This window comes from Lithobates pipiens, unplaced genomic scaffold (genome assembly GCF_037356315.1).
Source record: "Lithobates pipiens isolate NorthernLeopardFrog02 unplaced genomic scaffold, aLitPip1_a1.2 Scaffold_30, whole genome shotgun sequence".
Classification (NCBI taxonomy): Eukaryota; Metazoa; Chordata; class Amphibia; order Anura; family Ranidae; genus Lithobates; species Lithobates pipiens.
This window is the reverse complement of record NW_027507791.1, coordinates 141,293,196-141,305,986: the sequence shown is the minus strand read 5'-3', so window position 1 is coordinate 141,305,986 and position 12,791 is coordinate 141,293,196. Positions and strand designations below refer to the sequence as shown.

Here is a 12,791-nt window from a genome sequence, read left to right as displayed (position 1 = left end):
TAGAAAGTGAGACATAATTTTCCCCCTGTACAAATCATTAGTAAGACCTCAAAGGATATTGGGGAACTGGAGAAAGTGCAGAGAAGGGCAACCAAACTGATAAGAGGCATGGAGGAGCTCAGCTATGAGGAAAGATTAGAGGAACTGAATTTATTCTCTCTTGAGAAGAGGAGATTAAGGGGGGATATGAGCAACATGTACAAACACATAAGGGGTCCATATAGTGAACTTGGTGTTGAGTTATTCACCTTAAGGTCATCATAGAGGACAAGGGGGCACTCTTTACGCCTAGAGGAAAAGAGATTTCTCTAAATATGGAAACGTTTCTTCACAGTAAGAGCTGTAAAAATGTGGAATAGATTCCCTGCAGAGGTGCTTCTGGCCATCTCAATATATTGCTTTAAGAAAGGCCTGGATTCTTTCCTAAATGTACATCATATAACTGGGTACTAACATTTATAGGTCAAGTTCATCCGGGGAATATCCGATTTGCCTCTTAGGGGATCAGGAAGGAATTTTTTCCCCTGCTGTAGAAAACTGGAACATGCCTTTCTGGGGTTTTTCACCTTCCTCTGAACCAGGATTATGTTATGGGATTGTATGAGAAAATATATATATATTATACACACACACACACACACACACACACATACATACATATACACCTAACTATGTAACCACTTTAAGGAAATATCTGAAGTGCTTGGGCCTCCTGTCTATGGACATGAAATCTATTGAGCTTTTAAAAGAATTGATAACCCAGGCAGAGTTCACTAAAGTGCTTGAACAAATGCAAACTGGTAAAGCTCCTAGCCAAGACAGCTTCACCTTGTTATTATTAACAGTTCCAAACTCAACTGGCCCCACATTTCACAAGCCTTTAATGCAGTATTAAACCCAAATCCAAAAATGTATTATATTGCAGTTTACCAATTCTTAGATGTGACGGCTGTATTTTAATTTTCATTCCTCTATTTCATCTGGTGATGCAGGCAGTAAGTCTGACACTGACAGGGGTGCTTAAAATGATTAGCTTTCATTTATGCAAAACCTTTACCCCAAAAGGAAGAAAATGGTTTGCTGTAACTGATCATAAAGTAATAGCTAATGTTCACCTTCCATTTCTTACTGTATTTAAATCCTCTAGTACTTCTAACACTCCCCTCCCTCAGACTGATAATGTTGCTGTCCATATCTGCCACCTGTCCTCATTCATCCAGAGTGGTGTCTGCATAATACCGGAGATGTGTTACTGGCCAGATCACCAGGGGAAAAAAAGAGGGAAAAAGCTTAAAAAAATTGAAACTTAATACAGCTACTACATCTAATGATTGGTAAGCTGTGATATATTACATTTCTGGTTTTGGGTTTAATACCACTTTAATTCACTTTGTCAACAACCAACACCAGGCTTAGATGCATTATCTGCCCATATTTCAGTTATTCCTAAAAAAAGGGAAAGACCCTCTCTACACTGTTCCAACTGCAGACCCATTTTTCACCTCAATATAAATTAAAAAATTTTGGCCAAAATCCTCACTTCATGAAGTTGTCTTTATGCCCACATGGGAGGCTCAAAATGGCAGCATTCATGCAATAAACATTATCCATTCAGCCCTGTCAAAACCAGACCAAACCATATTGTGGGTGACAAAAAGGCTTTTGATGAGGTCCACTGGTCTTTTATTCAACTTACCCTGATAACCATCGACATAGGCCTGCATATGCAAGCTTAGGTTGGAGCCCTGTATTCCTTCCCTATGGCATGGGTCAAATTAAATGGGATCCTATCAACACCCATTTGACATCAATAACAGAACCCGACAGGGATGCCCACTGTCACGCCTCATGTTTATGCTAATCCTAGAACCCTTTTTACGATGCATATGAATGAACCTGAACATTTCAGGGATTGTGGTTAGAAAGCAACACCACAAAGTATAGATATATGCAGATGACCTGCTTTTCTTTCTTAGTCAACCGAGCATTATTGTCACAAACCTGATGTCTGAATTTCAATTATATAGTGAACTCTCCAACTTTCATATTAAATTATCAGAAAGTGTTTCACAGACCCAAGAAATCAGGGGGAATGTCCCACATTCTGGTGTTAGGTTATATGACATAATTTCATGTCTGACCAGCGTCTTAGACTGATGTTGCCACACTACCACCAAACAGTTGGTTCACATTGAACAAACAGTGGGTTCTCATTGAGAACAGCACTTCCCACCCATATACTGAATACATTAGTCAATTGCATCAAAATAACAAATGTTATGGACACTGTCATGTCAATGCTAATCATGTAAAATTGCAATACCATAATCTTCCTGTGTGATACTCAAGGAGGCGCCTCCTGTTTGTTGGGGGGTTGAATGGTCTTCTAACTTTCGTAATATCTCCTCCTGTATTTCATCAGGACCAGATTCTCGTTTGCGGCTGACAAAGTGAGCATATAATTCTGTTTGCGTTATCAAGAAGTTCAGTTTTCTCTGCTGCCTTTTAGCCTGGTTGTATGAAAAAAAGAAGGAAAGAAAAGTCCTTAAAATACAAAGCAGAAAGAACAAAATGAACAGACTTTAAGAAAATAATGTAAGAAAGTGTATGAATGGCAGACACAAAAATAGGATTTTTATAACAGCTTACCTGTAAAATCCTTTTCTTGGAGTACATCATAGGACACAGAGCCTTAAGTATTTACTTAGTGGGTTATAGCTACCTTCAGGTGTTGACACTGGCACACCCAATACAGGAAGTTAACTCCCTATATAACCCCTCCTCCTTCCAGGAGTACCTCAGTTTTGTAGCCAAGCAATATAAGCAATATACTTAAACCCCATAAAAGAAGAGGGGTGGAACGTCTGTGTCCTATGATGTACACCAAGAAAAGGATTTTACAGGTAAGCTGTTATTTAAATCCTATTTTCTTTATCGTACATCATAGGACACAGAGCCTTAAGTATTTACTTAGTGGGACGTCCCATAGCAATGCTACTTGAAGGGAGGGAGGCACAACCCGTAGGGCACCCCCAGACCTTGAGGACTTATACTGCTGCCTGCAGCACACTGCGCCCTAAGGCGATATCCTCATTCCTTCTTAGATCCACTTGGTAAATTTTTGTGAATGTATGGACCGAAGACCAAGTTGTGGCCTTGCAGATCTGAGCAAAGGAGGCCTGGTGAGGCACTGCTCAAGAAGCACTAACTGCTCTGATAGAGTGCGCCTTTACTTGAATAGGGGGAATCTTACCCCTTAAATCATAAGTTTGAATTATAACTTGCCAAATTCACTTAGCAACAGTGGATTTTGACACTGCATGTCCTTTTTTAGGATCCTCTGGTAAAAACAATGGCAGGACAATATCTTCATTCAGCTGAAAGCCTGAAACCACTTTAGGAAAAAAGCCTGGACGAGGGCATAACACCACTCTGTCCTCATGAATAATCAAATATGGTTCTTTACAAGAAAGAGCAGCCAACTCTGAAACCCTCCTTGCTGAGGATATAGCAACCAAAAATATCAGCTTCCTAGTCAGAAGGACTGACAAAACTAAATTCAAGTCCCAAGGAGTTAAAGGCAATTTAACTGGTGGATTAATCCGCATCACCCCTTGCATAAAACCTCGGACTAAAGAATGCGTAGCAAGCGGTCTTTGAAATAAAACCAATAAAGCTGAGACTTGGCCCTTAATAGTACTTAGGGCCAACTTCATCTCTACGCCCAATTGTAGAAAGGCAAGGATTCTGCCTATAATGTATCTCCGAGGGTGCCAACCCTTGGATTCACACCAGGAAACGTAAGCTTTCCAAACTATTTAATATACAGCTCTGTAAACTGGTTTCCTTGCATTGATTAAAGTTGAGATAACAGACCTGGAAAGCCCACTCTTCTCCAGAATGTGGGTTTCGATAGCCAAGCCGTTAAATTTAGCATTCGTAAAGTAGGATGGAATATGGGCCCCTGCGATAGCAGGTCTGGCCTTAGTGGGAGAGGCCAAGGACCCTCCACTGCCATCTTTACGATCTCTGCACACCATGACCTTCTGGGCCATGCTAGCGCTACCAGAATTACCGGCTTTCTTTCCAGCTTGATCCTGCAAAGAAGTCGAGGCAGCAACTGAATCGGGGGGAAAAGCGTAGATCAGTGAAAACTGATCCCACAGAGTTACCAGTGCATCTGTTCCGTATGCGAGTGGATCCCTTGTTCTGGACACAAAGTTGACTAACTTCATGTTGAATCTGGACGCTAGAAGGTATATGTCCGGAGTCCCCCATCTTTGGCAAACAGCCCGAAACACTTCGGGGTGAAGAGACCAATCCACTGGGAATAACTGCTGGTGACTTAAGATAGTCCGCCTGCCAATTTTCTACTCCTGAAATGAAAACTGCCAATAGGGATGGGACATTCCTTTCTGCCCAAGTTAGGATATGGTTCACCTCTCTCTGATCTGAGAGACTCTTGGTGCCCCCTTGGCAATTGATATAGGCCACAGCCATGGCATGGTCGCATTGAATCCGGACTGGACAATTCTTTAACCTGGTGGTCCAGGTTTTCAGAGCCAGATACACTGCCCGAATCTCTAGGATGTTGATGGGCAGGGCTCTTTTGAGTTTTGACCACTGTCCCTGGGCAGTTGTCTCCTCTAGTACCACTCCCCAGCCTGAGAGGCTGGCATCTGTCCTTACTACTTTATAGATTATTGGTCTGAAGGTTTTCCCCTTCATCAAATTCTGGCTTCGAGACACTCTTGGGGACAGCCGCATTGGCAAGTCCAAAGCTTGGATCATCTTGTTGCAAGCAGAGAGGATTCTGTTTTGAATGGAACTGGGCATAGGGGACTGCTTCGAATGAAGCTACCATTTTTCCTAACAACCTCATGCAAAGGGGAATTGAAGGATTTGCTTTTGACCTGACCATCCATACCAGCTCTTGTGTGGAGCTGATCTTTGCTGGAGGCAAAAACACCCTTTTCTGGGCTGTATCTATGATCAGGCCTAAGTAATCCAGCCTTCTTACTGGTAAGGAAGACTTCTCTAGGTTGAGGATCCAACCAAGACTTTCCAGGTAACTGGTTGTAATGCATACGCTTTGATTTAAGCAAGTCAGTGACTGGTCTATTAACAATAGATCATCTAGGTACGCCAACACTGTTATGCCCTGTGCCCTCAACCTGGCTAGAGGTGGGGCTAGTATTTTTGTGAATACCCCTGGCGCTGTGGCTAGCCCGAAGGGTAAGGCCGCAAACTGAAAGTGCAGTTGTTCCACTTCGAATTGCAGAAACCTTTGGTGAACGGGAAATATAGGGACCTGCAGATATGCGTCCCTGATGTCGATGGACGCCAGACGTTCTCCCCCTTGTAGAATGAAGACCACTGACCTGATCGACTCCATTCGAAAGGAGCAAATTTTTAGGAACTGATTTAGATTTTTTAGATCCAGAATGGTCATGACATCTCCATTCGGTTTTGGTACTGTAAACAGGTTTGAATAGAAACCTAAACCTAGTTCTTCTGTGGGGATCAGTATGATTACCCCTTGAGTCCATAATCGATCTAATGCTTGAAACAGGGATTGTCTTTTCCCTGGATCCTTGGGAACGTTTCATCTCAGAAAGTAAGATGGTGGAAACTCCCAAAACTCTAGTTTGTATCCTAGAGTCACTGTGGAGAGAGCCAATCTGTCCTGAGTTTCCCTCTGCCAGACTTCTATGAAATGCAGAAGTCTTCTCCCCACCTTGGTGAGGGGAAACGCCTCTTCATGAAGAGGTCTTAGTATTCTGCTTTGTAATCTTGCGGCTCCAGGTCTTCCTTTGAGCCTGGGCCTCACCCTGCGATTTTTCTCTGGAATCTGACGGTGGAAGCCATCACCACTGCCTAGAGGAGGATGGGCTTGGCGCAGGAGAGAAAGTCAGTTTAAATGAAGGATGTTTGTACTTTCTTTTGACTGGCAAAAGAGTACTTTTTCCACTGAAAATTGAATGGGAAACTAGACTGTAGGTTTTTGCAGGGTGCTTCAGCAGACCAACCCTTTAGCCAAAGGGTCCTATGCATGTGTACTAGCACAAGTGCAAAGCAAGACACGTGGTGAATAGAATCCTTTATAGCATCTATTGCCAAACATGATGCTTTGGGTAAATCGGCCAACTCACTAGCCTGTTGAGCAGGGAGCTCGTTAAGGGCCTCTGTGAACTGGTCTTTTAAGGACTGACAGATGCTTATAGCTGCAATTGCAGGCTAAGCAACAGTGCCTGCTAAAGAAAAACTGAGTTAGACTTACCGGTGGCGGTATTTCTAAGAGCCTTTCAGGACAACCCCGGAGAGAGTGTAGCTCCACCTTCTTTTCAGGAAACACATGCCCACTTTAAAAAACCCTCCTCTTCCCCCATGGCTTCAGTTATTGTGGCCTTCTGACACTGGATAATAAAGCACAGAAAGCACAACACCATGGTAGAACTTAATACATTTACTAAGAATAACCTAGGGAGGGAAGTAACGGTTGTCCTGAAAGGCTCTTAGAAATACCGTCACCGGTAAGTCTAACTCAGTTTTTCTCAAATCGCCTTTCAGGACAACCCCGGAGAGGATAAGCGAGAAACTTACCCTAGGGTGGGACTACTGCCTGCAGTACCTTCCTGCCGAAGGCCTGATCTGCCGCAGACAGTAGATCTAACCGGTAGTGCCGGAGAAATGTCGATTAACTGGACCAAGTGGCAGCCTTGCAGATTTGTGCAGGCGTTGCACCGGCCCTTTCAGCCCAGGAAACTGCCGTGGATCTAGTAGAGTGTTCGGCAATACCTGAGGGAGGCATTTCTCCTTTTGTTTTTTAAGCTTCTGCTATAGCTAGCTTAAGCCACTGACTCAGCGTACTCTTAGAAGCTTTCTCCCCCTTGCGTGATCCTGAAAATATCACAAAAAGGGCATTTGATCTTCTAAAGTCTTTAGTCATCTTCAGAAACTGCAGCAAGCATCTTCTCATATCCAATGTGTGGAAAACTTCCTCTCCTGCATTAGCTGGGGTTGCAGAGAATGTAGGTAACACTATCTCCTGTGATCGATGAAAAGTTGAGGATACTTTCAGTAGGAATACTGGATCCGTCCTCAGCACTACTCTGTCCGGATAGACTCTAAGGAAAGGTTCCGCAATAGCTAAGGCTTGTAGCTCGCTGATCCTTCTGGCCGAGGTGATGGCCACTAAAAAGATTGTTTTCAAAACTACTTTCTGTAAAGAGGCTTCTTGTAAGGGTTCAAACGGTGCTCCCGAGAGACCCTGTAAAACTGTTGACAAATCCCAACTGAGAAAGTCTTTGAGGGCTACCGGTCTACTTTGAGCGAGAGCCCTAAAAGATCTAGAAATTAAAGTCTCTTTTGATAAAGTCTTTTCAAAGAAAACTGATAAGGCTGCCACCTGAGTCTTCAGGGTGCTGGCTGCTAGCCCCTTCTCATTTCATTCATGGAGAAACTCCAAGACAGACACCGTGCTCTTGACCTTGAGCTCTCTAGAACTACACCAGGAGTTGAACTTCTTCCAGACCTTCATGTAAATTGCCTGGGTGACTGCTTTCCTGCTAGATAGCAGGGTCTTTACTACTTTATCTGAGAGCCCTTTGGCTTTTAAGAGGTCCTCCTCAGAAACCAGGCGGTTAGCTGTAGAAGTTCCACCTCTGGATTATTTACTGTCCCCTGGGATAACAGATTTTTTCTGGGTGGTAACCTCCATGGAGGCTTCGAGGCTAGGTTTCGAAGTCCCGTCAACCAAGGTCTTTTTGGCCAAAAAGGAGTGACTAGTATTAGGATGAGTCCTTTCTTCTCTGAATTTCCTCAGAACTAGTGGAATTAGAGGAAAGGGGGGAAAGGCGTAGCACAGCTGGTAGCGCCAGGGGTGAGCAAATGCATCCAGCCCTACTGCTGCATCTCCTCGGTGAAGAGAAAAGAATCTGTCCACCTTTGAGTTCTGCTGGCTGGCAAAAAGGTCTACCTGTGGAACCCCCTTAGGCCTCGGAAATCATCAGGAACACCTCCTGATTCAGGCTCCATTCTGCCTCTAACAAATTCCATCTGCTTAGGAGATTCGCAAACAAGTTCTGAGAGCCCTTCAGATGCACCGCCGATAGCGAGGCCGTGTTCTGCTCTGCCCAGGTTAACAACAGATTGGCCAACCCCATCAGGCTCCTGCTCCTGGTTCCCCCCTGTTTCATTATGTGGGTAACCGTTGTTGTGTTGTCTGACAACACCTGGACATGGTGACCTCTCAAAATCTGCTGAAAGGCCATTAGACCCAGAAAGATCGCCTTCAATTCCCTCCAGTTGGATGATCTTTGGGTTTCCTGCTTGGACCAGACCCCCTGAGATGTTTGACCATCCAGGTGGGCCCCCCAGCCCCAGGCACTTGCATCTGTTGTCAGTCGCTTGTCCAAGGGAAAAGTCCACACCAGACCCCTTGAGAGGTCTGCTTGGTCTCTCCACCACCAAAGAGCCCTTTTCGTCCTTGACAAGATCCTTAACTGCTTCTCCAAAAGATCCTGATAGGGCCAGCTTGATAGAATCTCCCTCTGAAGGGGTCTGGAATGGAACCTGGCCCATTGAACAGCTGGGATTGCTGCTGTAAACAGGCCCAGAACTGCCATAGCCGTCCTGACCGAGACTGCCTGGTTGCTCTGTATCCGCTTTACCGCTAGCTGCAACTTTTCCTGCTTCTCCAGTGGCAGGAAAACTTTCTGGAGAATCGAGTTTATCATATACCCCAGAAATTTCATCTCCCGTGAGGGGATCAGGTTTGACTTCTCCAGATTTAGAAGCCACCCCAGGCCCTCGAGGTGAGACAGGGCCATCTGGAGATTGCCTAGGACCTGCTCCCTGGAATCCGCAAAAAACAGATCCTCTGCCATAATCTTTGTAAAGACTCTGGGAGAGGACGAGAGTCCTAATGGCAGAGCCCTGAATTGGAGGTGCTACACCGAACTCCCCAAATTCAATGCCAGGCGCAGGAACTGCTGCGACGCCTGATGAATGGGTATATGAAGGTAGGCATCCCTTAGATCCAAGGATGCCATGAAACAGTTTGGGGTCAACAGCTCCGTGATGGAAAAAATTGTATCCATCCTTAAATGCTTGTACCGTATAAACCCATTCAGAACTTTCAGATTCAGGATTAAACGGTACTTCCCTGAGGGTTTCCTCACCAGAAAGATATGGGAGTAAAAACCCCTGCCCTGCTGGTTCACTGGGACTTGAATTAGAACCTCTTGCTGTATCAGCTCCTGTAATAAGCTTCATTGCAGAGGCCTTCTCCTGATCCCTTGGCAACGCTGTCACATAAAACCTGCTCGGGGGTGATTCTGAAAATTCCAACCTGTACCCCTGATCGACAACGCTCTTCAGATTTGGAGACAGCCTGTCCCATTGTTCGCGAAAAGCTGACAGTCTCCCCCCCACTGGGGAGAGATTGTCCCTTACTCTAGGAGGTCTGCTCTGGGGGAGATCTAAAGAGGACTTCACCCCTGCCTCTGCCCTTCTGTGAACCCCATCTGCTCTTGCGATCCTGATCTTTTTTATGGGACTGCTGAAGAGCACGAAAATTATTTTTGGTAACCTGCTTCTTCTTGGCTGGAAAGGCCTTCTTTTTATCAGCCGTCCTATCCAGCACTGACTCTAAATCGGGGCCGAAGAGCAAGTCACCTGAGAAGGGCAGACCACACAATTTGACCTTAGAGGCCATGTCTCCAGACCATGTCTTCAGCCAAACTGCCCTCCTGGCTGAATTTACAAGAGCCGAGGACCTGGCGGCCAGTTTGACCGATTCTGCTGATGCATCTGCCATGTATATGACTGCATTCAGAATTAGTGGGAAGGACTCTAAAAGATCCTTGCGGGGCGCGTCCCCGCTTCAACATGGCTCTTCAGTTTCTCCACCCAGCATTCTAGGTTCCTGGCCACTACCGTAGCCGCCATAGCCGGCTTCAGACTGACTGACGCTGCATCCCAGGCCTTCTTGAGGATGGAGTCAGCTTTCTTGTCCATTGGGTCCTTTAGGATCCCCATATCCTCAAAGGCTAGATCCGTTCATCTAGATACCTGAGAGAAAGCTGCATCAACTCTGGGTTTTTTGCTCCACACCTCCGAGTCTTTATCCTCGAAGGGAAACCTTCTCTTGAGAGCCTTAGAGAAAAAAAGGGGCTTTTTCTGGGTTCTTCCACTCCTTTCTCATTGTATCTGAGAGGACCCTATGGACTGGAAAAATTCTCCGTTTTGTTTCGTCCAACCCCTGGTACATTTTATCATGAACTGACAGTTGTACCTTTTCCTCTTGAATTTCAAGAGTTGTGTAGATTGCAATAAGGATGTCATCTACCTCCTCTAGCGATAGCTTGTACCGAGAGCCCCTGCTATCTTCTTCCTCTTCCTCCTCCTCAGAATCCCTGATGGAGATAAGAGTACTACCCCCTTCGTCTCCAGAATCCTCGGTCTCCACCTGTCTGGACGACGATGCCCTGGGGCTAGGTGGCAAGTTCTGAGGCTCGGTCTGTGCGGAAGGGTTTTGTACCAGGATGGACCTGACTGAACTCAAGGAGTTTGTCAGCTCTTTAACCGAACAAAAAAAATCCTTATACTGCTGGGATGTTTCATCTTCCACCAACTCCCTGATACAAGCTCTGCACATTGCCTTCTGCCACGATTCTCTGAGGGGGTTCTTGCAAGGAGGACATTTCCTCTGGCTTGATTTAGCTTTTCCTAGTGACCTTTCCTGAAACGACACGCAGGTTCAACCCCCTAAATGTTTTTAACTACCAGCTGCTAACACAAAGCCAGTGCAGAGAACCATCAGCAAACAGACCACTAGTGAGACCCCAGAACTAAGCTGCAAAGGTCAGAGCGAAGTCACCTCTGACCTGCAGCGACAGGCCCCCAAGAGGGGGGAACAGACAAAACCACAAGCATAGGGTGCCACTGCACATTATGTACCTGGGCTGGACCAGTGCTAGGGGCGCCTGTCTCCGCCATAGCTGGCTTACACTCCTCCATTTCACAGAGTAAGACAGCATCTTTCAATCAGTTCCGCCATTCTTTTTGAATTTTCCCGGTCGCAGCGTCATCAGGGCTGGCCGGAAGCGGAAGCACTCGGTCACCTGACCAGCCCCATGGTCCCTGCGTTCCAGGCGCTTGAACCACGGTGCCACGCCCCCTCAGAGCGCCCGCGCGTCACCGTAACGACGCTGTCGCCGCCCGGGACCCGACTCCGAAAACGGACCCACGCCGCTGACCCGCAGTGACCTCTGCCAGTGACAGAGCCCTCCCTGTGCTTGTCCAGTGAACATCGGGCACACGACGTCGGCACTCCGAGGGTCCTTACTCCCGTGAGATGGCGGGACCAGGAGCTCCAGGAGACCTCTCCCACTGGAGATGCTGCTGGGGGCCTAATAAACAACAACCACCGTAAGGTAAGCCTTTTACTCCCCTGAAGAGAGTGCAACTTTCCCCTGGTTCCAGGCACATGCTTCCCCCATGGAGGAAACACAATAACTGAAGCCATGGGGGAAGAGGAGGTTTTTTAAAGTGGGCATGTGTTTCCTGAGAAGAAGGTGGAGCTACACTCTCTCCGGGGTTGTCCTGAAAGGCGATTTGAGAAAAATGGGATTTTAAACAGGAATTCCAACTTTTTATTTGTTGGATCCTTTAGTATTTGTGCATTGTCCACCGGACAAGTTAAACTTTTATTCACACTGGAAATCGCAGCATCTACTGCTGGAACTTTCCATTTTTTCGAAATGGATATTAGGATAGAGAACTGAGAATCTCTTTGGAGGGAGAAAATGCTTATCCGGATGATCCCATTCAGTATAAATAAGCTTCACTAGTAATGTGTGGACTGGAAACGCATGCACTGGTTGTGAAGGTTTCAAAGAACCCAAAGAAGAAACCACTTTCAGCTGACTCTGTTAGGGGTAGCATGAAAGTGGAGCGAACCATCTACGTAAGGATTTGTACCTCAGATTGTGAAGCTGAAACTTCAACTTTTGTTTCCTCCGCAGAGGAGTAATCAGTTTGATGTTCCCGATCGTTTGAGGGTAATTCCTCATCCTGCCCCCACTGTTCCCCTGGTAAGGGGTTTGGAGTAGAAGAGAAGAATCTAGCACACTTGCTATCCCCTTTAATGGAGGATGCGATTAATCCCGCTAATTTAAGCAGGGCAGAGGTAAATGCATCTTCAGTCACGTATACAGGGCTGAAGTGTGAGAAGCAGTTGCACCACCAATTGCATGTTAGGTATCTCCGGAAAGGATGACAATGCGGAGGCATGTCTGGAGTTTCCAGTGCCTGAGGGTGGTTTTGCTTCCTTAGTAGTAAGCCTTGAAGCCATAGTGAAAAGCACAAAAAAGCAAAAGGTACTCTAAGAAGTGTTCTATTTATCTGAACAATAGTAGGAAAAATAGTGGTAGCATAGAATAATCTAATGCTAAACAATACGTTTTTTCCATGTAAACCCCTCACGTGCACCAGTGCTTCTGTGTCCTGTGGCAGCCTTGCTTCAGCTGCTCTGATAGACACTGTCTGTTTCCCAGAGTACCCCCCCCCCCACCCTCCGGCTGCTGAGACACACGCTGTATTAGCACAGATTTAAACAGGGTCTATATACTATTACTCCCTCTAGAGGAGTTTTTAAGACGTTTTACAATATAATTGAAAGAAAAGTCATAGGTGGACTTTGCAGTTCCTATGCTTTCCTCTTACCTTTTCCTTGCTGCAGGATACTGCTGTAAACAGACAGATCCAAACTTCACCCATTACGGCGG

At 45.9% G+C, this 12,791-nt stretch overlaps 1 protein-coding gene across 2 annotated transcripts in view; it reads right to left on the bottom strand.

The window, feature by feature from the left end:
• Positions 1-12,791, bottom strand: part of INO80 (INO80 complex ATPase subunit) — a 392,097-nt gene that overhangs the window by 256,227 nt on the left and 123,079 nt on the right. For both annotated transcript variants that reach the window (XM_077464921.1, XM_077464922.1), the window contains exon 10: positions 2,324-2,510. In XM_077464921.1, coding sequence (XP_077321047.1) covers positions 2,324-2,510 — 187 coding nt within the window. The remainder of the gene's footprint in view (positions 1-2,323; positions 2,511-12,791) is intronic.